Here is a 27,496-nt window from a genome sequence, read left to right on the forward strand (position 1 = left end):
AAGCACGGGACCGTACAGCTGCTTTAAGAAAGCAGCTCACTCTAAAAATGGCCTCGTCCGTTTTTAACAATAACAAATCTTTAAAAGCTAATTTAAAATCCATCAGAGCTTTTTTTCTACAGTACGGCATTAGAAAGTGCAAAGTGTGCATTCTGTAAAAACCACAAAAGAAAATAAAATGACGCAAACTTTGTTTGCCGCCTATATTACAGGGACAGCTTAGATTTTCCACATTTTTATTAAATCCTAACGGGAAGCTGAGTAGATTTATAATGCTTCCATCCCTGAACCGGAATAGCAAGCTCCTGTTCCACCTGCCAAGCTTTAAGCGGAGGTAGCCCTGGGGCAGAGCAAATGGTTTATCACTTGGCTCCATGAGGGAAGTATATCTAACTGTGGTCGGCTTAGCCGAGTCACGCCTTAGCCTCTCCTTACGGTAGGAATCGTAAAGGGCCTTGAGATGTCATCAGTGATGTCATGAGTGATGTCACTGACCATGTCATGAGTGATGTAATATGTGACGTCATCAGCAGTGCATTGCACGCGCAAGTTATAGTGAGTCCAACTAACTATAACGTGGGAATTTCAATGGTTTTATGCGAGCAACATTTCCACCTAACTATAACTGGTGTGAAACCTATGGTTTTTTCAGTGAAAATATATATATATATATATATATATATATATATATATATATATATATATATATATATATATATATATATATATATATATTCACTGAAAAAACCATAGGTTATAGACCATATATAGTTAGGAATTAGCATTTAAAAAACCTTATTTTACTCACACAAAACCATTGAAATTACATATATAGTTAGTTGCACTAACTATATATCGCGCACCTGCAATCCACTGCTGATGATGTCACATATTACATCATTCATGACATGGTCAGTGACATCACTGATGACATCACTGATGACATCTCAAATGACATCACTGATGACATCACTGATGACATCTCATTTGACATCAATGACCACATCACTGATGATATCATTCATATGACAATACAATGCATCTCCTCACATTTTAATATAACCTCTGTTTCACCCAGTGTTAAATACAGAATATAATTTTTGAAACCATTGACACACCAATACTAGTTACTACATACGCACTCACTGATTCCTACGTCTACACACACCTTCACTCATTCACCCATACTATCATTCATACATACAATCACTCATCTTTACAACACTATCATATGCACTCATACACCTATACAGACACTCACAGTCTGCCACTCATCCATGGAGTTACTCACACACCTAGTCAGTCCTGTAAAGAATCAATGACACTTCCATTTTCTTGTCTATACAGTTAAACATAGAGCACCTTACATTTTCAAACATATACTAACACATACTTACCTTGTTATACAATCATTGATACAAGTACACATTGATCTGCACAGAGTCACACACCTCCCAGCCAGCCACACACACACTCAGTCTCCCATACAAATACTTGGACAATCAATCAGTAACCCATATAGTTAATTATATAGCTACTGATCAAAACATGCAGCAGTTTACAGAACAACAGACATAATGATGCACAAATTAAGACACTTTAGTCACTAACCCATGCACTCAGTGAGACACATTTAATCACTCACTCATGCATTCAGTCATGCACCTACTAAATCCTTTGTCCAGACACTTATACTTCCACTCATTCTTCAATATGTAAGACACATTTTAACTTTACAGAAACATACAGTCACTGGATGTTGTCATCAGTGATGTCATCAGTGATGTCATTTGAGATGTCATCAGTGATGTCATCAGTGATGTCACTGACCATGTCATGAATGATGTAATATGTGACATCATCAGCAGTGGATTGCAGGTGCGCGATATATAGTTAGTGCAACTAACTATATATGTAATTTCAATGGTTTTGTGTGAGTAAAATAAGGTTTTTTAAATGCTAATTCCTAACTATATATGGTCTATAACCTATGGTTTTTTCAGTGAATTTTCAAGGTTTTGTAAATGCTAATTCCTAACTATATATGGTCTATAACCTATGGTTTTTTCAGTGAATTTCAATGGTTTTTTAATAGCAAATATCATAAGCTGTCGAATGTCAAGTACGTGGTAAGTGAAAACATTTTCGTGTTTATGCACACTGATCTGCTTTGAATGGTGCCCCCCCCCCCTCATTTCTATTAGGAGTACTCTCTCTTTGCAGATAGTGAAAGGTAGTTAACGCAGGCCTTTGCCCCCGTTGTAATCCGTCGTGCCTGCTTCTCTCTCCATTTGATTGATTGTTATCCAAGTATTTACTGTTTTAGAATTAGTTCTCTTTGGTTCATTCTCTATTTACAAACAAACACAGAGTCGCAATACTCTGTTTAGTCTTTGCAGATAACGAAAAATCGTGTAAAAAAAAAGAAAAGGAATCGAGCAAAATCAGTAGGCCACTAATGGGATCTCTTTTTGACCTCGCTAAAATAGAAACATTAGGAACAACCCCTCATGACAAATACAAAACTAGTGAGATGAACTGAACTCCACACAATGATGGCTGCAAAACAGCTCGGCTCCGCCACCCACCCCGCCCAAAATAACGATAAAGAGCGGCTGCCATGATTGGTTGCGGAATGGCCACGACGGAGCTACGAAATGATGCTGCTCTCATGCTAACCCCAGCTTCAGTCTGAAACATCCAGAAACACTGTAGACTACCAATTCGATCAGTTCCGGTAGCGCCCCAATGTAACCCGGTAGAGAAGAACTAGCCCTCCCCTCTTTCACTGATGGTTCTTGTTGCCTGTCCCTTCTGTTCTCATTTAACAGAACTATTTAGCCTGCTGAAAGGGGTTGTGTTCCGACCGCTGGTTGGTGGAGACATTTTGACTATATTCTGGACCTGCGTTGTCGCGTAATGCGTCATATGACGCGCCGCGTTAGCGCATCCGGAAGTCATCCGGGGCGCGCAGCGCGTAACGTAAGCATAACAAGTCATGTGACTTGTTAATAAAACTTTTCATTGGTTCATTTTACTTTTCTTATTGTAATGATGAAAGGCTTGCTCATATGACCTAAAAATTACGCTTTTCATTACTTCCGAACATTATTTTTTCTTAAATATATGTTATAATGTTCCAGGCTAATGTACTTTCCCGGAAATTTTACAACTGTCCTGCAAGTAAAATATATTCTTTTTTCGAGAAAAAGAGCGTTTCTTCGTCCCATGATGGAGCCGTTGAGCAAAAGAGGGTCGACCTGCTGTCTTAGTCGCCGATACGCCTGAATATGAGATTCTTATCGATCACTTTATGTTGCAGGAATAGAAAACACAACAGCCCTTGACCATTTATCTTTACTGCGTTCCTTCGTATTATACCTTTTACCCTTCATGTAATTGGTCTGCTTTATTTCACTTGCCTTTTAATGATTCTAAAACAGTGACTATTATTACAAACTTTACCAATGTATATACTACTACCATGTTTTCTTTTAAAAACCTTTATTGTGAAAATTTCATTATACAAATACGAGCCTATAACCACGTGGGCCGGCCACGGAGCAAACTGTAATCGTATGTGATGAGTAGACATTTACACTGTAGAGGAACGTAACGGGCGGGCCATTAGGTTGCAAGAACTAAGGTGTCTAACAGTTATGGAATCGGTGGACGTACATTTTATAATTAAAATACGACAGGGCCAGTTACAATAAAATTATCTAGATATACATTTGCGGGCAAGTACCATGGGTGACGTTAATTCGAACTTTCAACAGTACAGTAATCAATAACACATCAGAACTTAATATCAATAGGGATGTCGAAATATTCAATCAATTCTCGTCCCCGCCCGCCATGTGCTTCAAAACTGCATACGTATCTCGTGATTTCAAGGTTCTGCAACCAGTACACAACAAGGAGTTACGAGTCCCATTTATTCCGGCGCCATTTTGGGCGAGGACGGGCAGGTCCAGGATATAGTCAAAATGTCTCTACCAACCATCGACTATGATGATGTTCATATGCTGTATTTATTAGAGTAACACTCATCTGCCCACATGAAATTAATTTACCACAATCTAAACATGTCATTTTAATCTTTCCAAAGTTCTTCTAAATATTTGGGACCGTTTCCCTTGCCTCTGAAGCTCTCAGTGCCACTTCTTTGATGAATGTACTAGCAGGTCAGGGGTTCTCCTCCAAATCTCTCTTTTATGCAGCACTATAATTAATTGGTGCCACCTCTCCATATGACGATGCATGGTATAGTTACCACAACTATATATTTTTTCGTTTCCTCTGGAGAGTTCATCGTGGCAGATGAAGCGTGTAACATACCGGGCATTTACCTTTTTTTGCATGTACAGGAAAGGAAAAAAAAATCGAGCGTTCGAGTTCTTAGGTGTCCCAGGGCCATTTTAGTGGACCAGGCCCAAATCCAAAGAACAGCTATCTCACAGGCTAATGGGGCGACCCACGCCGAGTTTCAGCATTGTAGGATGACCACACAAGTACAGCAACTTGCTAGACATCACCTCGGTGCCATCCGGATCTCGGCGCCCCACTGCAGATGAAGTGCCTCTCAACTATGAAACCACCAGAAAACGCTTGAGTCAGCTTTGTGTGAAGCCGCCATTTTGATTCAATCAATAGCGTCCCCCTGCACACATTCAGGGACCTGGTCGTGTCTTCAGGTCAAACGAATTTGGGACAAGATGCAGAAAGGAAAAGGAAAAAAGTTCCGCCGGACCCCGGGAGGTGGCCGCCTATGTCATGGGCGATCTTAGGCCACACCAGGGCAATAGTGAAGCTGCAGCAGGTGCAAATAAGCTTCAGACAGTGTTACAAGCGCTGCTCAGAACTCTCAACTATGACACCACCTCGGTGCCATCCAGATCTTGGCGCCTTGTGCTGGTTCCGGCCTATTCACACATCGGTCCGCTACTGACGCCACCTCACAGGCCAACGGGGCACCCCACGCCGACTTTCGGCGCAGCATTGTAGGATGGCCACACCAGTGCGGCAAATTGCTGGACACCACCTCGGTGCCATCCAGATCTCGGCGCGTTGTGCTGCCTTCGGCCTATTCGCCACAAGTGCGCACGCAACTCAGCTGCATAGCGAGTGAAACACCAAGGGGCGCCCCACTGCAGCCGAGGAACCTCCATCTTGGGGGCGACGCACAGCATCACATTGCTTTCCAATGCAGTCAGATCCTCAAACAGCCCCCACTGACTGACGCGAACTCACAGGCCAACGGGGCGCCCCACGCCGACTTTCGGCGCAGCATTGTAGGATGGCCACACCAGTGCGGCAAGTTGCTGGACACCACCTCGGTGCCATCCGGATCTTGGCGCGTTGTGCTGCCTTTGGCCCCATTCGCACATCAGTCCGCTACTGACGCCATCTCACAGGCTAATGGGGCGCCCCACGCCGACTTTCAGCATTGTAGGATGACCACACCAGTACAGCAACTTGCTAGACATCACCTCGGTGCCATCCGGATCTCGGCGCCCCACTGCAGATGAAGTGCCTCTCAACTATGAAACCACCACTGTGACATCCGGATCTTGGCGCGTTGTGCTGCCTTCGGCCTATTCGCACATCGGTCCGCTACTGACGCCATCTCACAGGCTAATGGGGCGACCCACGCCGAGTTTCAGCATTGTAGGATGACCACACCAACTTGCTAGACATCACCTCGGTGCCATCCGAATCTTGGCATCTCAACGCCTAGTGGTATCTTCCATACAGAAAATATTGTTACGCTACCTTTGGCCCCATTCGCACATCAGTCCGCAACTTAGACATCACCTCGGTGCCATCCGGATCTTGGCATCTCAGCGCCTTGTGGTGTCTTCTCGTCAGAAAATATTGTTGCGCTGCCTTTGGCCCCATTCGCACATCAGTCCGCTACTGACACCATCTCACAGGCCAACAGGGCGCCCCACGCCGACTTTCAGCATTGTAGGATGGCCACACCAGTGCGGCAACTTACTAGACACCACCTCGGTGCCATCCGGATCTTGGCGCGTTGTGCTGCCTTCGGCCTATTCGCACATCGGTCCGCTACTGACGCAAACTCACAGGCCAACGGGGCGCCCCACGCCGACTTTCAACATTGTAGGATGGCCACACCAGTGCTGCAACTTGCTGGACACCACCTCGGTGCCATCCGGATCTTGGCGCGTTGTGCTGCCTTCGGCCTATTCGCACATCGGTCCGCTACTGACGCCGCCTCACGTGCCAACGTATTTTCTCCGCATTTTATACCCTATGCCGCATAACAGGTCATGTGACTTGTTTATAAAACTTTTCATTGGTTCATTTTACTTTTGGTTTCCTAATGATGGAAGGCTTGATCATATGACCTAAAAACAACACTTTTCATTGGATGAAAACTTTTTTTTTTTCCAAACGATGAAAGCCCCACCTTGTTTCTGGATGTTTCAGACTGAAGCTGGCGTCAGCATGAGAGCACCACCATCTCGTAGCTCCGTCGTAGTCATTCCGCGAGCAATCATGGCAGCCGCTCCCCACCAGAAGCCTGCAGGAGTCGGGGCCCCCAAAACTTTTGATGAATTCTCAAGGCGGAGGGGACGCTTTCGAGAATGGGGTCCAAGACCTAGCAGACAAGCGTCCGATTTCCAAGGTGTCCCAGGGCCATTTCAGTGGACCAGGCCCAAAAAGGAAAGAGCCTGCCGCCATTTTGAGAGTCCTGTGACAGCCGCCTATCGCTGCACCGCAAGAGTGGGCGCAACTCAGCTGAATTGCGGCTTTTGACACAGTGGACCAAAAACGGACGGAATGGCAACTGAAACGGTAAAGGGGCGCCCCACTACAACAGATGACACTCCACCTGGAGAGGCCCGTTCACGCCGCCTCCCCCGGGGCGCCCCACGCCGTTATTCGGAGCAGCATTGTAGGATACCAAAACCAGTGCGGCAACTTACTGGACATCACCTTGGTGCCATCGTTCTGCTGCCTTGGAACTATTCGCACAACAGTTTGCTACTGAAGACCCACCCCCCGCGACGCCCCACGCCGTTATTTGCTGGGTGGCAACTTACTAGACATCACTTTCGTGTCATCTAGATTTCAGCGCGTTCTGCTGCCTTGGAACTATTCGCACAACAGTTTGCTACTGATGACCCGCCCCACGCCGGAAATCTGGACGTTGTGCTGCGTTGGGACTATTCGCACAGCCGACCGCTACTTCGTTGTTTTTCCCTAAAAATGTTTATATGTTATTACTATTTTTGTTTTCTTGTATATATTTATAAATTATTAAAGTTTTATAATCTTACTACTTTGTCGGAGTGCTATATATTTTTAATGTGACACATAATTGTAAAAACTTTGATGTACAAAGAGTCATCCCTGGAATCTTCCGCTTCACGCTCGGTCCCCTCCCCAATCACAATACAGGATGGTTTTCAGATAATAGCAACGCTTCTGCTGTGACGGATCTCATCGAGTGTGGGCCTTGATCTACTATAACTCCTTTGAAGAGGGGTGAATCTTTACAGCTGTGGCCATAAACTACATCTGCAGGGCTAGCTGATACCCTAGGACCAGCCTGGACAATCGGACACAGAGGAAAAGGAGTGTCAGAGGGTGCAGTAGTGAATAGGGCGAAAGGGAGGTGTCGGGCGGGCACAGGGTGTGATTCTCAGGAAAGAGCAGCGCAGATGGGGGGAGGTTTATTACCCATGCATAAGACAGAGAGCGGGGGTGACCACTGCCTGGGGGAGATGCTTGCGAGGGTGGGGAGCCATGCTAAGGATCGACAGCGTGCACAGAGTGGGTCTGGTCAAGGCATCTAAAATGGCTGCCGTGCACGACAAAAGTGTGGCATTTGAAAAAAGACAAGATGGCGCAGACAATGTTTTTCAACACTTCCTGATTTCCTTCGAATCGAACGTTAACAGACGTTGGGGCATATTACCAAAGTTAAGCGATATTTATCCCTAACGATGCATTGCAAAGATTTTTTTACCGTCAGAAATTATCGCAGATAAACCTTGCTATTATCAAAGTTTATCGCAAATACGATAAAAACCGACCGCAATGCATTAATATCGCTGAAAACTCAGCGATATTCATGCATTACCGAGCTAATCCTCTTAGCCATGTTATCCACCTCCCATAGGATAACATGGCTAAGAACTGCTCAGGGCAGCTGTTACTTTTTGGAGATATTCGCGCTTATCTCGAATATTTCCAAAAGTTGATAATAGGAGATAGCGATGTTAGCGACTGTTTCCAGTCGCTAACATCTTGGCATGCCCACTTTGCATGTCATTAGTGATAAATATCACTCACATGCAAAGTGGGGCCCAAGATGGTCGCTATCTCCTACTAGCCGTCGCTAACTGGTGTTAGCAACAGCTAGGTAATACAGATATAATTTTATCTCCGCGAAGCGGAGCGCTGTTACAGATATATATCTTGTTTTTGAACGTTAATTTCTCAAAATGCACTGAAGCACATATATTGAGACCTAGCAAAGGCACATCGGGCTACCAGTCCCTAATATTTTACCAAGTTTCGTGCAAATCCATTCAGCCGTTCGATTATTATTATTATTTATTTTTTTTGCCCCGCGGGGCCCTTTTAAAACCTCCACATCAAACCTAGGGGATCAGCGAGGATCTACTATGCCCCCTTATGGTCATTTGCCCCTTCGCTTTGGCCTCCTCTTGTCTCTCGATCCTACCGAGAGACAAGATGGCGGCCGCTACGGACTGTTTGGAATGTTTACAGACACCGGAGAGCCAATCAGCTTCGCTTCGCAAAGCTCCGTAACGCGAAAAGTACGCGAAGCGGTGCGCTGTTACAGATATATATCTTTTTTTGAACGTTAATTTCTCAAAATCCACTGAAGCACATATATTGAGACCTAGCAAAGGCACATCGGGCTACCAGTCCCTACAATTTTGCCAAGTTTCGTGCAAATCCATTCAGCCGTAAGATTATTATTATAATTTTTTTTTTTTGCCCCGCGGGGCCCTTTTAAAACCTCCACATCAAACCTAGGGGGTCAGCGAGGATCTACTATTCCCCCTTATGGTCATTTACCCCTTCGCTTTGGCCTCCTCTTGTCTCTCGATCCTACCGAGAGACAAGATGGCGGCCACTACGGACTGTTTGCGGCCACTACGGACTGTTTGGAATGTTGACAGACGCCGGAGAACCAATCAGCTTCGCTTCACAAAGCTCCGTTGCGCGAAAAGTACGCGTCCTAGGCCGCTGCCCGGTCCGCGCTTACAGATATATATCTTTTTTTAAACGTTAATTTCTCAAAATCCACTGGAGCACATATATTGAGACCTACAAAAGGCACATCGGGCTACCAGTCCCTACAATTTTGCCAAGTTTCGTGCAAATCCATTCAGCCGTTCGGTCTAAAAGTGAGGCCAACCGCCCTATGGAAATTAACATGGGAAAAACGCGTTTTGGGACCCCCCTTTTTTCTCGGCCCCCCCTTGACGAACCCCCCCCAAATTTTCAAAGGCTGCTCAGAAACAAAATGTGCCATTTTCCTGAAAATTTCAGGCAATTCCGTCCACAAACGGCAAAGTTATTAGACATAGAATTTTCAAAAATCCCATAGAGAAAAAATCCTAACTATATATACCTACTGGCGACCGCCAGTAGGTAATATATATATATATATATATATATATATATATATATATATATATATATATATATATAGTGAGTTGATAATCCATTCTCTTTTTGACTATTGTTTGTATTTTCTGTTTTGTATTGCATGGCGGGATGGTTCACCTTACCCGCCGCTGCCGACCATTTTGTTAACTGCTTGCTATTCTGATTCAAGCATGTGAATCTATGAAAGGTACAATACTGGAGGAAAAACAAGTCACTTACCTGTGCTCTGCGGTTCTCCAGTATTGATATCTTTTACAGATTCACATGCGGCCCTCCCTCCTCCCCTTTCAGGTTCACCTTCCATACCTCTCTTGTTCCTCTATGTGTAATTGTGCTCGAAATCTGAGGTATGGTGGCTCTGCAGGGAATGGAGACTCTATGGTCCACGCTCTGATTGGCTGGAGTTTGTATGTTTTAAAACAATAGTAATAGGTTCTAAAGACTAGTGATTTCCTATGGCAATTGAATGTTACTTTTTAATACTGCTATTTTACTGTCACTGTGGGACTCCCTTCATGACGACGGGGAAGATTCAAGCATGTGAATCTATAAAAGATATCAATACTGGCGAACCACAGTGTAAAGGTAAGTAACTTGTTTTATATATCGTTAGATTCAATATATAGATTGATATAAAGATAGAATAGATAGATAGAATAGATAGATAGATAGATAGGTAGATAGATAGATAGATAGATAGATAGATAGATAGATAGATAGATAGATAGATAGATTAACGTAAAGTAAGATATTATTATCATGTCTAACCATAATGCCACTTTAACTTTGAATTTCTAGTTTTTTTTAAAGTAATATAATAATACATAAGGCAATCCTCCCGAAGCCGACCAAACTTCGCTGTACACAGCCCTACGGCCGAGCGTAGTGTGGGATTTGCTGTGCCCAACCACCAGCGGGCAACCAAAACCCCTCCGTGTAGTGCCTTATGACGTTCTAAGCAGGGTGTTAGCCTCAGGGCCTGGCCTGCGGCCCACCCCACCCGTCACTTTGCACAGCCTTTGCTTCTGTACAACAATCTACTTAGAACACTCATGACCCCGTCTTTTAAATAAATTCTGATCCCGCAAAACTCCTTTATTTATGCAACAGTTTTATGTAGTGCTCATGCACTGTAAAGTATGCCAGCACCTTACAATATAAAAGAAACTACGACAATTAGGCATTCTATGAAATAGTATGACTTGAAGAATCAAGCTGAGTCCTACCTATAAGGTATAACTAAGATTATTAACATTTTGCAGAGGATAACACAGGTGTGTGGGCCATACGTGAAAAACATCAAGGCCAGGCCAGGAGAAAAAACTGAAGAACTTTTAGAAACAAGCTGAGTTTCCTACAATAAGAAATAAGTACTTTATAAAGGGTATGCAGAGAATAACACAGGTCATTGATAGTGAGATGGAGATGGGCCATGAAGAGGCCTGGAGGAGTACACATAGAATTATGCCTGAGAGTGCTGCTGATGTTTGTGAATTGGACCGATCTTATTTAATATGCTGGGATCTATTGCTAGCATGTATACCTCAGACTTCTGGTGGCATGTATGACTGAAAGGCATATGTCAGAGAGTGGTGTGCCAGCATTGGTACCGGGAGTGTCGTCAATGCTTACACGCAAGAGTGATGCCAACATCTGTGGTCATAGAGTGTTTCCAGTGCATGTGCCTTGGAGTGGCGCAGATATTACTACCAGGGAGTCAGCCAGTATTTGTGCTTGTGGGTGCCTTCAACATTTATAGCTGGTAGGCTGTTGGCATTGCTGCCAAGGAGAATTGTCAACACTTACCGCTGGGAGGCTTTCATCACTCCTGCCTGGAAGTGCTGCCAAAATGTACAGCTGGCCGGGCTGCCAACATTACTCCCTGGAAGTGCTGACATCCTTTATAACTGAGACTGCTGCCGACATTACTCCCTGGGAATGCTCACATCCTTTATAACTGGGATTACTACCAACATTATTCCTTAGGAGTGCTGACATCCTTTATAACTGGGACTGCTGACAACATTACTCACTGGGAGTGCTGACATCCTTTATAACTGGGACTGCTGCCAACATAATCCCTGGGAGTGCTGACATCATTTATAACTGGGACTGATGCCAACATTACTCCCTGGGAGTGCTGACATCCTTTATAACTGGGACTGCTGCCAACATTACTCCCTGAGAGTGCTGACATCCTTTATAACTGGGACTGCTGCCAACAGTACTCCCTAGGAATGCTCACATCCTTTATAATAGGGACTACCACCAACATTACTCTCTGGAAGTGCTGACATCATTTATAACTGGGACTGCTGTCAACATTACTCCCTGGGAGTGCTGACATCCTTTATAACTGGGACTGCTGCCAACATTACTCCCTGGTATTGCTGACATCCTTTATAACTGGGACTGCTGCCAACATTACTCCTTGGGAATGCTGACATCCTTTATAACTGGGACTGCTGCCAGCATTACTCCCTGGGAATGCTGACATCCTTTATAACTGGGACTGCTGCCAACATTACTCCCTGGGAGTGGTTACATCCTTTATAACTGAGACTGCTGCCAATATGACTCCCTGGGACCGCTGACATCCTTTATAACTGGGACTGCTGCCAACTTTACTCCCTGGGAATGCTGACATCCTTTATAACTGGGACTCCTGCCAACATTACTCCCTGGGAGTGCTGGCATCCTTTTAACTGGGACAACTGCCAACATTACTCCCTGGGAATGCTCACATCCGTTATAACTGGGACTGCTGCCAACATTACTCCCTGGGAGTGCTGACATCCTTTTTAACTGGGACTGCTGCCAACATTACTCCCTGGGAATGCTCACATCCTTTATAACTGGGACTGCTTCCAACATTACTCCTTGGGAATGCTCACATCCTTTATAACTGGGACTGCTGCTAACATTACTCCCTGGGAATGCTCACATCCTTTATAACTGGGACTGCTGACAACATTACTCCCTGGGAGTGCTGCCAACATTACTCCCTGAGAATGTTCACATCCTTTATAACTGGAACTGCTGCCAACATTACTCCCTGGGAATGCTTGCATCCTTTATAACTGGGACTGCTGCCTACATTACTCCCTGGGAGTGCTCACATCCTTTATAACTGGGACTGCTGCCAACATTACTCCCTGGGAGTGCTGCCAACATTACTCCCTTAGAATGCTCACATCCTTTATAACTGGGACTGCTGCCAACATTACTCCCTGGGAGTGCTGACATCCTTTATAACTGGGACTGCTGCCAACATTACTCCCTGGGAGTGCTGACATCCTTTTAACATGGGACTGCCGCCAACATTACTCCTTGGGAATGCTCACATCCTTTATAACTGGGACTGCTGCTAACATTACTCCCTGGGAATGCTCACATCCTTTATAACTGGGACTGCTGACAACATTACTCCCTGGGACTTCTGCCAGCATTACTCCCTGGGACTGCTGACATCCTTTATAACTGGGACTACCGTCAACATTACTTCCTAGGAGTGCTGACATCCTTTATAACTGGGACTGCTGCCAACATTACTCCCTGGGAATGCTTACATCCTTTATAACTGGGACTGCCGCTAACATTACTCCCTGGGAGTGCTGCCAACAGTACTCCCTGGGAATGCTCACATCCTTTATAACAGGGACTGCCGCCAACATTACTCTCTGGAAGTGCTGACATTCTTTATAACTGGGACTGCCGCCAACATTACTCCCTGGAAGTGCTGACATCCTTTATAACTGGGACTGCTGCCAGCATTACTCCCTGGGAATGCTCACATCCTTTATCATTGGGACTGCTGCCAACATTACTCCTTGGGTTAGAAGAAAAGATTTTAGCTGGGGTGCCTTTCAGTATTACAATATTGCTGCCTGAGAGCAGACATTTATAGCTGGGGCAGCGCCCAACATAACTAACTGGGGTTGCTAACAGCATTAATAGTGATACGACATTTCTAGTGTCAGGTATTCAAAACTCCCACCCACCTGCACAAAGCACATGGTAATATGTCTGGAAATAAACCGCAATGCGGGACAAAAACTTGGTAATATGTCTGGAAATAAACCGCAAGGCGGGACAAAAACTTACTGAAATGGTATGGTAATAACCACTTTCCTTGTGTTATTTCACATTCCAGATGTTATAGATCCAGTCGCCTAGTTAAGAATTGGGAATAACGCCTTGTATTTGTAATACCATGTACAATATTACTCTGCCTTATCACCAGCTCACATCTAATTAGCTTCTGAGAGGTATTCGTGCCTTTCCAATTCTAAGCATTGGCAAACCCGTGGCAATGTGCAGGCCTGGACCGACTAATTATGCCATACGTAGGAGTCATGTATGTTTCTTAATCCTAGCATACTCCTTACCTGCTACCTCCTTGCTTATCCATTGCTTGGAGGCATAGCAGTGCCACTCCTACCTAGAAGGAGCCCATCAAAGGCATAGGCAACTTTACTTGTGAATGTCATTGTGAATCTGGTACACTCTTTCTTCATCAACAGCTCTCCTAGTGTATGAAGAGTGGTTTCTGAATGTGCATGCCACCCATTGTCACCTACCAAACTGAGCTAGTACAGCATCTGTGCCAACCCTTCACTCTAACATTGTGCCATGTACTGGCTGGCCCTCATACCTCTTTTACTCTCGGCTTGCAGCACTATGCTCTTTTTTGCCCATGTTGGGGCGAAACACGTTGGTTGCGTCTGTATGTTCTCAAGTTGAAAGAAAGCAATAAAAGAACATTCAAGTACTAACAGACTCATCACATACTTCTTTAACGAATTTTGGAATCGACCTTATGTTTTCTTATTCTTCTCTTCATGGGTTGCCTCTCATTTCTTTTGTTTTACTATGCTCTTTAGGGCTCTGTCTGTGGGATATATTTGATGGCAGGCATCCCTGGCACACACCATCTTCACTAGGTGGACTACAGGGTTTATATCACCAGGTTTTGCTGAGCATAATGCTGCTAAATGCCCTTCTTTACATGTTCCACATGCCAAAATGATCCGAGGGCACAGACAAGTGTTTAGTACTGCTTATAAAAACCATATATAAAATAAAGTAAAGTACTGCTAAACAGTTTATGAATCTCAGTCTGGTCCTTCTCCATCCTTTGTTATTCATCCCCCAAATATACACTTCTGACACAAAGTAAGTGCCAGCCTATGGTGCCCACTACAATCACATAGTGCAGGATCTGCACACCATTTTGTCAGTATGCGTCAACCACAGAGTGAGTCAATTCAGCATAACCCCATATAGAACCCATAACCAGTTCTGCAGTCAGTAAAAAAAACATTGTTGTCAACATATTTCAGTCCAAGGTGATCCCATGCATCACCCATACCCAGCTCTATTAATAAATACAGCGCCCGCTAGGAAGCTCATGGTAATACCATGCACAATTCCCACTCAGCTCTTCCAGTAAACACTGATATCAGCCACTGCAGCCAGTGTTGATCCCACACAAATGTCACATTGAACTCCCACAATAAACGCCGATGACCGCAAACTGCAGCCCGTGTGATTCTCTTGCTGAACGCACAACCAGATGTGCTTGTGCATGCTGAAGCCATTCTGCTGCAACCCCTGTTGATCAAATGCAGCATCCATATATGGTTCTGACAATACGTCCTATGCCAGACTGTGGCAGCCCTGTCAACGTCACCACCACAACCAGCGATGCCAGTAACCGTGATGCTGGCCATCAGCAGCCGATGTTGATCTTGTGCACACACCACACCATATCTCCAGTATCTGCTGAAGTGAGTCCACTGCAAAGCCAAAGGGGATGATGGACAGAGCGTTGACAATACAAGGACTCACCACCAGTCAACTGATCTGGGTTTAATCCATCACCGTTCTTTAGCTCACTCTGCCACCCCAGTTCAGACATGGCCATATGCAAATCAGTCGGACCCTGGGCCTCATGGGAACAGTCCAGCCCGAACTGCCAAGCCATGCCTTCCCTGGTCCACTGCAGCCTTTGTCGATCCCATGCAATATCCATGCATGGTTCTGCTAATAAATACCATGCCAACCTTTGGCAGCCCATGGCAGGGTCGCCTCCACAGTCAGTTGTTCCAGTAAATGCTGTTGCGAGCCAACTGCATCCATGCTGATCTCATGCAGGAGCCACATTTATCTCTGCCAGTCACAGTGGTGCAGCTCAGCTAGTAAACTGATGCTAGCCGGCTGCATTCCATATCGTTTCTTTGCAGCAACAACACTGCTCTGCTGATGCAATTTCGACCTCAGTTCTTGGCTTAATATGTCATTTTGATAAATTGAATGTAATGAAAAATGTATTTTGATGGTGAAATCGAAAATTTCCCAGGATTAAACACATTTGTATTAAAATGGATCAAATGTGTGCAAAATAGGGGTTTTGGTAACAAATTAGGTCCTGATTTAAATGATGGAGAAGGAACTCCATTTCAATGGCAACAGAGTATCATGTCCGCCAAAGTAATGGCCCATTCGCCTGATGTAGAATTTGGCAGACCACAGCTTTGATGATGCGGAAACTACTTTGTCTCCTCTGTGGTCAAACCCGTCCGATGGCCTGACAGAGTAAAGCCCGTCATAGGTTTGGCTGTATGTCTACCCACTATTATAAATGGGCCGACATACAGCTGATTTTCAATGCCATTACTGCCAGGAAAGCCCTGGCCGTTAGATGCACTGAAAAGAGCTCAATGTCCCCATCGCCGTGGGAGGGAAGCTCACATGGCAAGGGGGCATTGGTTTTTGTTTTTTTCAAAAAGAAAATCCCACTTTGGAAGTTTCTTTTTGAAAAGAAAACATAGTAAGTTTGCTGTACAACTCCATCCTGTTGACAGAGTCGTCTGTCAAACTTCCAGTCGATTGACAGGAGCCACCATGAAGGCGGTTCCTGCTGATGCTATAAATGTCTGTTGGGCAAGCGCACATTTCTAAATTTGGCAGGCAGTATCTCCGTCAGGGTGACGAAGTGATTTACTCGGACACCCTAGTGGAGAAAGGGCCGCCCCACCCAACATTTAAATCAGGTCCTACTACAATTTTACGACAGATTTGTTATTAGACATGCTGGTGTATACGTCTTACTTCTTATTGAACCCCCTGTAAGCGGAGGTCACTCAATAACATTGTCTTGTTTTTCATTACTCCCTTTAGGTTCAGTGGACAGTAACTGTTGTGTGGGCGGAGTGCTGGAGAAGAAGCTCCCCCCATTACCCGTCACCCTGGCTTTGGGGGCATTCATGAACTACTGGAAGAACAAGTTTCACTGCGGCTTCAGCATTTTGGTGGGATGAAGAACGGGGTCCATGCGCTCATGTCTTACATTTGCAGTGTATCTCAATTACTACGTGCCAGTGAAGCAGCAGAAACCCTCACTGGTCTGTTCTTCACCAGTTCCCATTGAACTTAAGTAGCACAATATGAAAGTGAAGCTTCTGGGAAGTCGCCAACCGAACCTCCAGAGGTGCTGCATTTAAAGAAGACATATATGGAGCTTTACTAGATGAAGATCAACTCCATACCTGGAGAACTTAATAGCAAAGTATTCTAATAGAATTTAAAAAGGAAATCTCAGTTGAAGTATCTAGTAATTGAGGAAATTCAAGTCAGTATGTATTTATCCGTATAGTTAACCACTGGCCTGTGTTCCAATGTCTGGCAGCCATTGTGGTGAGTGGAGAAGCTAATGTTTTGCAAGATTCTCTTGTTGTTCTGTGTCTCTGCTCTTGACTTCTGCCACTGCCTGGGACTTGTCTACCCGTGCACACTGGGAAACATGCAGTATCTATTAGAGGTGGACGTATATTGAGTTCTAAGGAAAGAGAATAGAGGCCTCCAGTCATTAGATGACTGAAATGTGCTGAAAGCCATGAAACAACAAAAGTCATGGAGAGCAGCACCAAACATGGACACAGCCAAACTCAGCATTAACTTATGCCTTTAAAAGGTGGGGCAAAAGGTGAGCAAAAGTAAAAGGGAATTCAAAGAAGTTGCAAAACAAGATGATGAAAGCTGGCAAGGCAATCTCACCTTCACAGTGAATAAAGAGGCAGCTCTTAGTAGATCATCTTCTTTAGTAATCAAAACCTTCCTTTACAGGATAATATCTCATTTTTTAAATTTGTTTTTGAAGTGACACTCTCCGCTGTAGGATTTCTTCAAGTCTTGCTGCACCATGAAATGCAGACCATGGCAGTGGTATCTAGCTGTGTCATTGTACATGACTTTAGGAGGGATTCAGTCTAATCGTTCCGTTTTCCGGAACTACTGTGTTGACGTCAAACGTATTATGGAATGACATTTGGCATCAAGGAGTAAAGCGCCTTGTGCTCTCTGACAGGTTTTACTATATAGTGATGAACTCACCTGTTAGGGCTTACTATGCTGTGTGTGGTGTTACCTTTTATTCAGCAGACAACATGTGTTAAAAATAGAATATTGATTGGGATTTTGAGACCAAGGGTTCCTTCTTAGGGTATATCCGATATTGAAAAGTCATGTGATCTGGATCCTTTATATGCATTTGTTTGCTCTAATAAGTGGTATCACCAGCTACAATATGCTGAATCCCTATCATGGAACTGCATGATTGCAGTTCCTAGTAATAGAGAGGACCATCACATCTCTGAAACCTTTTTAGTTTAGGGTATCAATTGCTAGAGAAGCTCATTCGTCGAGCCTACAAAATGCTTAGTGCTGTCCTGAAGGAGTATTGTACCAGAAAACACAAATGTAATTGTTGCTTCTAAGACAAAGAAATCTTTGTTTAGGGAAGAACTCCCTGGAAAAAAAAAATATATACACACACACACACACACACACACAGCAGAGCATTGTCTCTAGTTGGGCACCTTCTGAAGCAAGGAAGGTGCAGCCCACAAAGGCTCCGTAACTCCCTCGAAATGTCTGCTCTCGTGCCTAGCACTGGCACACACTCAGATACCTTTGCATCATAATGCAAAGGTGTTTGTCAATGTTTTGTACTGGAACGGTACCCTTCCAGTACGAAATAGTATGATTAGACAAACTTTAAAACTTTGGATGCCCACTGTACAGTGCAGGACCCATACAAAGTTAAAAAAAGTTTAGATGGATAAAATCATATCTTCTTTTTAACATCTGCCTCAAAGAGGTGTTATTTTTTCGGGGAGCAAAGTCCTCACTACCATTGATAGTAAATAGGTCTTGGTGTCATAAACATTGGTGGTTCAATGGGAAAGCTCATGTGCCACCCATAGAACAGCATGACTCAAAATAATGCAAAGCAGCAAAAAGCTCCGCATTGTGTTCATTTCATGCAACTTTCGGAAAGTAAATCTCAAATAAACATCTTGCACCAAGTTGCATCTCTTTTAGGATGTAAACCCAGTGCAAAATGTTAGTAAATCCATCCCTTAGCATTATAATGTGCAAATGTTCCAGCCGTGGGCAGCTGTTGTGATCTTCTGAGTATTTTTACAACTATAGAAGGATCCCATGACAATTTTTTCTCACACTGGGTCTTGATTATTTCTTGAGGTGCTCTAGTTGTCTAAATTTGGTTCTAGGTTGTTTTTCTAGACTTTTGCTTGATCACAGCTGTTGTTTTGGTACAGTGTCAAATTTTTTGTTGACAACTCTTTTTGCATTAATTCAGATGTTTGGTTGCAATACAACACTCTTTTATTTTTCCATAGTTTTTCAGAGCCTAGCCTTTTTTTAGTCATTTTGTTTTTGGTCAGCTAATAAAATGCTGCATAACTTGCAATGAGAAATCCCTTGTGCCTTCCTTCTGAGCCTTCTGGTTGATTTTCTCAACAGTATCCTCAGGGAAAGTATCACAATTTTTAGGTGCTGAACCACTCAAAGTCAAAATGTAGACCATGTAGTACAAGAAATATTTGCCCATGGAAACATTACAGCCAGAGTCTCATTTCTCTTTTGGTTACCACTTTGGTTTCTAGTAGGAAACCTTATAAGTATTCTCAGGAACAATATGAGGATTGCATACGTATCGTGAGCTGGACCTAGACACTTGGCACCCTGATTACGTTTATTTTGGTGGCAAGTTTAACCCCTTGAGCGTGCGAAGAATTCCCCCGCAGTGCGGGTGAATTCCTCGTATGCGAGATTCGGATGGCCCCCGGCTGTCCGACGCACACGCCCTCCGTGACGTTGGACGGGCATGGAATGGGATAAATTAGACAGCGTTTACTTTCGGACTCCGTTGTATCAAGGAGGGCGATCTTCTGATTCATATAATGTATTTTATCATCTGTACCTCTAAGACAAATGGAAATGGAAATCTGGTTAACAAGTTCTTAATAATAAGAATATCAACCAGAAGCACCGCTGTTTATTTAGCTTTATTTTTATAAACAATGCTAAATAAACAACAATGGTGCATTTTTGGGACGCAAGCTAACAAAAATCTCACTTCTAATAAAAACAAATGGAAACGTATGCTCATCGTATTCTCATCTGCAATCTTTCTCTTTATAACTGCATTAGGAGGGCTGCATCTTTTGTGGCTAATACATGTTCCTTTACAACTCCATAGGGACATCTAGTAACAGCCTTTTGCACAGCACCCTTTCCTTGCTTCGTGGAATTTCTTTTATTACGTATGCTACAAGTTTATAATGAATCAGTGGGTGTCCACAGAGGTAAAAAATGAATACCTGCTGTTTTAGACATTATAAGATAAACATGTTTCATAACCATCCTCAAAAGAAAAGTAAATAGTGTAATCTAAAAACCGGAATTAGGCACACAAATAAGACACTTCAAACTCATATAACACAGCGGATTGTGGGCAATAACTGCTAGTGTAGTAGTAGTTGCCATGGCTGGGAAATTCTGGGTGCGACATGCCTACGCTTGTTTTATTTTATACAAATAGTTCCTTTGGCATGAACTGCTGATCTGCAATGATATTATGCAGACAGAATATCGAGTTGGAAATGCCGACTTACACAAATATCGACTAGGAAATATTGTGACACAGAAATATCGACCGCAATAATTTTGTGGCAAAAATATATTTTTAATTAATTATTAAGCTGTTGTTAATTGATATGAATATATTATTTTTAAATTATTTTATTATTTTAAAATTAATTATGGGAATTGTGTAATGATTTTTAGGTGTGGGATTTATAAGGGTAGAGGGTGTAAAGTAATTTATGTTTAATTAATAATTAGTTGATCATTAATATTAATTCATCAATTGATAATTAATTAGGGTAATTGTTTATTTTGTTTTGTGTGTGAGTTTTGGTTTTATAGGTGTAACGTTTGGAGCGTAAATTAATTTTTATTTGTTTAATTTGTTTTTGAATGAACAATATTTCTTTAATAGATAGTTAATTATGTAGGTGCATGTTTTTTTAATTTTAGATGTGTGTTGTGAATTGTGTGGTGTTGTAGGGTAGGAAATAAAAAAGATTACATTTAATTAATTAATGTTTTTGTTTATAAATAATTTCTAATTAAAAATAGTTATTTGTTTGTAAAATATTTTTACATTTATTTAATATAATATTTCGAGGTATTTGTCATATCTATTTAATATTATAATATGTTTCTAATCTTTAGATTTTTTTAATATGTTTATATATTTTTCATTTTTTTAAATATATATTTTGTGTTGGTGATATTTTGTTTGGTTTTAATTTTGAACTGACTGGAGTAGGAATATTATGTTTACCCCTCCACTATCCAACACTTTCCCTACTGTTGCAATCACTGGAGTGGGAATAGTCCTTTTTATCCCTTCGCTATCCAACATTTTCCCTACTGTTGCACTCACTGGAGTGGGAATAGTAATTTGTACCCCTCCGCTATCCAACATTTTCCCTACTGTTGCACTCACTGGAGTGGGAATAGTAATTTTTACCCCTCCGCTATCCAACACATTCCCTACTGTTGCACTCACTGGAGTGGGAATAGTAATTTTTACCTCTCCGCTATCCAACACTTTTCCTACTGTTGCACACACTGGAGTGGGAATAGTAATTTTTACCTCTCCTCTATCCAACACTTTCCGTACTTTTGCACTCACTGGAGTGGGAAAAGTCATTTTTACCCATCCGCTGTCCAACACTTTCGCTACTGTTGTACTCACTGGAATGGGAATAGTAATTTTTACCACTCCGCTATCCAACACTTTCGCTATGCTGCAATCACTGGAGTGGGAATAGTATTTTTTACACCTCTGCTATCGAACATTTTTCACTACTGTTGCACTCACTGGAGTGGGAATAGTATGTTCGATGCATATGAGCTGTAGATCGTATACTTGTGCATAGATCGCGATCTGGTGTTGGGCTCGGATGTTTGCTCTTTGTTTTTGTCTTGGAACAAGCCTTTGTAGTCACGAGGTAGGTGACTCCTCCTTTGGACAATAGTGTGCATGGGCATCAACTCCATCTACAGATATTTTTTTCCGCCATTGGGTTTAGATGTGTATTGCTGCACTCTGGTTCAGGATTGTCTTCGAACCTTTCGACGCGCAATAATTCCCCTCGACGGTATTGTTTCGATCACGGTTTTCCCCTTCGACGTGTATTGTTGAAATCCAGCCACTTTGATCGAGGGCAAGGCCTACCCGTGCCGACCACGCAGCAGTCGATGGAACGGACTCCATTTAAAAAATGCCCCGGTGTGGAGCTAAATTTCCACACACAGACCTACACGAGATTTGTAATCTATGTCTTTCCCCGGAGCATGAAGAAACCAGCTGCGAGGCCTGTCGATCATTCCGATCGAAGAAAATGATTTGTGACTGTCGGGCTCAACGTCAATGGATGAGAAGAGGCACTACCCCAGTACCGGACATCTTCGGAGAAGAGTGAGTCGCATCAGCACAGCGCCGAACAAGAGGAAGAAATCTCTGTGTCTGAAGCTGACGACTCCAACATGGAGGAAGACTCTCCCAACACACCAGGTCAACAAACTGTGAATAACAAGCACTGAGTCACCGAAAAACCCATAAAGGCTCCGGTACTACCTTCGCCCTCGGACCTAGGGAAACACCAGAAATATGGTTCAGATGCCCCGCCCTCCGGTCCGGTTATGAAACAAAAAGACAAAGCCTCCGGCTCGGGTTTCAGCCGTCCCCACGGTAACGAAACTCCATCTCCCGCACCAAAAGACAAAGCCTTCGGCTCGGGATCGAGCTGTCCCCACGGTACCGAAACTCCATCTCCGGCACCGAAGCTTGGAACCGGTGCCCCGATACCGGCAAAAAAGTCATCTTCGGCACTAAAGGACTCCACCCGAAGCATCATAAGCCCAAGATTTCGGAACTGGCAATAACTAAGCCCAAATCTTGGGAGCCAGAACCCAAAGATAAGCCTTCAGATCCAAAAGTTAAAGACAAACCTTCGGAACCCAAACTTCCAAAATAGAAACCTTCGGTGCATAAACAACATACACCAAAGGATTCAGAACCGAAAAAAAAAACTGCCCAGAAAATACCTTCTGAAACAACCAAAGAGAAGGAATTAACACCCAAAGAACTTCCTTTACAAGAACCAATGGATCCCAAGCAAAATAAACTGCATATTGATCCAACTACTGGACATCTTATAGCAACACTTCCTAAGAATCGCAAACAGGACATTTCAGAGGAACACCATATACCTTCCAAAAAGAGGAAGGACATGGGTACTAACCCCTCTCCCCCTTACATACCTCCCTCTCCTCAAACTATTGATCCTAACTTACTAATATCTCCATCTAACTCACCACCACCTCATTTCTCCCCTGAACCACAGGGGGATAATGACACAGACACTGATACTAACACAGAAGGGCATTGGGATGATGACCATCACACCATACCGCAAGACACAGAGCCATGGGACGACTATGATAAAGACCCAGACAATACTAATGATCCGGATCTATATCCCTCCAGACCATCACCACCCGATTATAATATAGGATTCACACAGCTTATCAATAGGGCTGCTTTATATCATGGGGTAGAATTACACACTGACCCATTAGAAGAGGATTTCCTCATGGAAACTTTCACCCATCCCAAAAATCAACTAATACATTGCCAATGTTAAAAGGCATGCTAAAGCATACTGATGAGGTATTCAAGGACCCAGTTAGAGCACGAATACTCACCCCAAGGGTTGATAAAACATATAAAGCTGCTCCTACGGACCTAGTTTATATTAAAGGTCAAGTCCCCCTAGACTCTCTTGTTGTATCTAATGCCCGCAAGCGAGCCAATTCCCAAGCCACAGGCGACACACCTCCTCCTGATAAGGAGTCAAAGCTCATAGACGCGTCAGGCAAACAAATTGCATCACAAGCCGCTAACAGTTGGCGTATTGCCAATACACAAGCCCTCCTGGCACGCTATGACAGACGCATTATGATGAACTGGAAAATCTAATGCAGCATTCACCAGATCAATACAAAGATGAAGCCAACGACCTCATTCAAGAGGGTAAATTAATTACAAATACCTCTATAAAATGTGCACTTGATGCCACTGACACAGCATCTCGTGGCATTAACACCAGCATCTTGCTACAACGACATGCTTGCCTCCGAATCTCAGCATTCAAACAAGAAGTACAGTCAGCGATACTAAACCAACCCTTTGACCAACAACATCTTTTTGGACCAAATGTAGACTCTTCATTAGAAAAAATGAAGATAGATACCGTAACTGCCAAATCTATGGGAGCCCTACAACTACCCTCCAACAGAGGCTCCTTTCGTCGCTCCTTTTATAGGGGCGGCTCCAAAACAATTTCTTCAGAGAATACCTCCTCTAATTACAGAAACCATAATCAACCTTCCTCCTCCCGGGTGTACTATCGAAGAGGGTATAGAGGAAACAACACTAGGGAAAGAGGCACAAATAATTCCACCCGCTCTTCCTCTGGAAACAAACAGTGACTTCCTTCCGCTTCCCCCGACCATTACACTCCTGTCGGGAGACGTCTATCAAAGTTCCTACATGTCTGGGATTCCATTACAACAGACAAGTGGGTAATCCAGTATAGTTATGCCTGGAACTCACTGGTACTCCAGCAAACATTCCTCCCAGAGAAAGCCCAATGTCCTGAGAAGATTTCACTCTTCTCAAACAAGAGATTCTCTCCCTGTTACAAAAACACACAATAGAACCAGTCCCTTTGCCTCAGCAAGGCACAGGGGTGTGTTCACTATACTTTCTAATACCAAAAAAGAATGGGTCTCTCAGACCAATACTGGATCTCAGGCCACTCAATCTATACATTCAGTCAGACCATTTTCATATGGTCACTCTCCAACAGGTACTTCCACTACTCCAACATGGCGACTTTCTATCCACTCTAGATGTAAGGGACGCCTACTTCCACATTCCCATTCACTCCGTTCACAGGAAATATATCAGGTTTGTGGTACATGGTCAACTCTACCAATTCAAAGACCTCCCATTCGGGGTGACTACAGTGCCTAGAGTCTTCACCAAATGCCTTGCAGTAGTTGCAGCCCACTTAAGAAGATAGCACATTCATGTCTTCCCTTATCTGGACGACTAGCTCATAAAAGCCAAGTCACACAGCAGCTGTGTGCAACACACATACAGAACAATCCAAATACTTCATACTTGGGACTCATGGTAAACCCTACCAAATCCCTCCATCCAACATACAACAGTATCTACGGGCTACAATAGACGCATCAAAAGCTCTAGCATACTCCAACCCAGTCAGGATAAGCACCATACAAGCTCTACTAGCAAAATTTCAACCCCAACACTCACTACCAGCGCAAGTGTTCATGCAATTAATCGGGATGATGGCCTCTTGCATTCTTATCGTCCCTCATGCAAGACTCCAAATGCTTCCCTTACAGGAGTGTTTGGCACATCAGTGGAACCAGGCTCAAGGTCAGCTAACAGATCTGGTGTTGGTAGACGACCGCACCCATTGCTCTCTGCAATGGTGGAACACACAAAACCTTTCCAAAGGGCGGCCGTTTCTCGACCCGGTTCCACAGATAGTGCTAACAGCAGACGCATCACTCACCGGCTGGGCAACTCATCTTCAAAGCCATACTATTCAGGGCATATGGACCCCTCAACAAAAACAATTTCACATAAATTACCTGGAATTGTTGGCAATCTTCCTAGCGTTAAAATCTTTTCAACTCCACGTAAGCAAAGCTGTCCTAGTCCGTACAGACAACATGACAGCAATGTATTATATACAAAAAAAGGGGGACACACTCTCTCCAGCTTTTACACCTAGCTCAAAGCATATGGAGATGGGCCATTCATCAAAACATATATCTCCTTGCAGGAGGACACAATCAAATTGCGGATCTACTCAGTCGCCAAAAACAGCAGATCCACGAATGGGAACTTCACCCTCAAGTTCTGCTTCCATTCTTTCAAACGTGGGGCCACCCAGAAATAGACCTGTACGCCACACACCAAAACTCAAAATACCCAAACTTCGCAACCAGGTATCCACACCCATTATCCAAGGGCAGTGCACTATGGATGAACTGGTCAGGCAAATTTGCCTACGCTTTTCCGCCTCTCCCACTCATTCCGCTAGTGGTTCAGAAACTCAAACAACATTCCCTCACAATGATCCTAATTGCTCCAACAGGGGCCCGCCAACCATGGTTCACAACCTTCTTGGAACTGTCAGTAGTTCCTCATCGAAATCTACGCCTCCCACCCAAGCTTCTCACGCAGAACCATGGAGAGATAAGGCATCCAGATCCCAATCAACTCAACCTTGCGATCTGGCACCTGAAATCTTAGAATTTGGCTACCTTAATCGACCCGCCAGACTGCATGAACATCATTAAAGAGGCTAGACATCCTACCACTAGAACGTGCTATGCCGCAAAGTGGAAAAGATTCGTAATTTACTGTACAAATAACAAAATCAACCCACTAGATGCTTCCATTCAAAACATCATGTGTTACCTTTTGCATTTACAACAATGCAACCTAGCGTATACATCCATTAGACTACATCTTGCAGCAATAGCAGCCTATCTCCAAAACAGACATTTCTTTGTTTAGGGTAGCACCTATCAAAGCATTTATGGAAGGACTTAAAAAAATAATTCCACCTAGAGTTCCACCCTCTCCAGTATGGAACCTAAATGTGGTACTTACCAGGCTCATGGGTCCCCCATTTGAACCTATGCATAAATGTGAATTAAAATTTCTCACTTGGAAAGTAGCTTTCCTGGTTGCCATCACCTCTCTCAGAAGAGTCAGTGATCGCCAGGCATTAACCATACAAGAACAATTTCTCCAAATCCATCATAAAGTGGTTCTTAGGACCAACCCAAAATTTCTACCTAAAGTCGTCTCTGCTTTCCACATTAACCAATCTGTAGAACTCCCAGTGTTTTTCCCTCTACTAGACTCAGTAGCAGAGCGGGCTCTTCACACACTGGACGTCAAAATAGCAATACTTTACTACATAGAAAGAACAAAATCCTTTAGAAAAACTTTTTGTGGTTTTCTTTGCACCTCAGAAAGGCAATACAATCTCTAAATCAGGGATTGCAAGGTGGATTGTTAAACGCATCCAAATATGCTGTGCTAAAGCTAAACACACCTTAGCCATTCCCCCTAGAGCTCACTCTACACATAAACTAAGGGCATCCATGGCATTCTTATGGAACATTCCCGAAGATGACATCTGCAAAGCAGCAACTTGGTCTACACCACACACGTTCACAAAACACTATTGTGTAGACGTGCAAGCAAAACAACAAGCTAGTTTGGGCCAGGCTGTATTAAGAACACTTTTTCTAACCA

General features: G+C 43.5%; 1 protein-coding gene across 2 annotated transcripts in view; it reads left to right on the plus strand.

Moving 5' to 3' along the window:
* Window positions 1-27,496, plus strand: part of TOMM40L (translocase of outer mitochondrial membrane 40 like) — a 586,774-nt gene that overhangs the window by 530,843 nt on the left and 28,435 nt on the right. Inside the window, exon 9 of one of the 2 annotated variants that reach the window (XM_078669218.1) lies at window positions 16,864-17,668. In XM_078669218.1, coding sequence (XP_078525344.1) covers window positions 16,864-17,003 — 140 coding nt within the window. In that variant the 3' untranslated portion in view covers window positions 17,004-17,668. The remainder of the gene's footprint in view (window positions 1-16,863; window positions 17,669-27,496) is intronic. The other variant, XM_078669219.1, reaches the window with a different exon arrangement.

The sequence above is a fragment of the Lissotriton helveticus genome, chromosome 12 (genome assembly GCF_964261635.1).
Source record: "Lissotriton helveticus chromosome 12, aLisHel1.1, whole genome shotgun sequence".
In the NCBI taxonomy this organism is placed as follows: domain Eukaryota; kingdom Metazoa; phylum Chordata; class Amphibia; order Caudata; family Salamandridae; genus Lissotriton; species Lissotriton helveticus.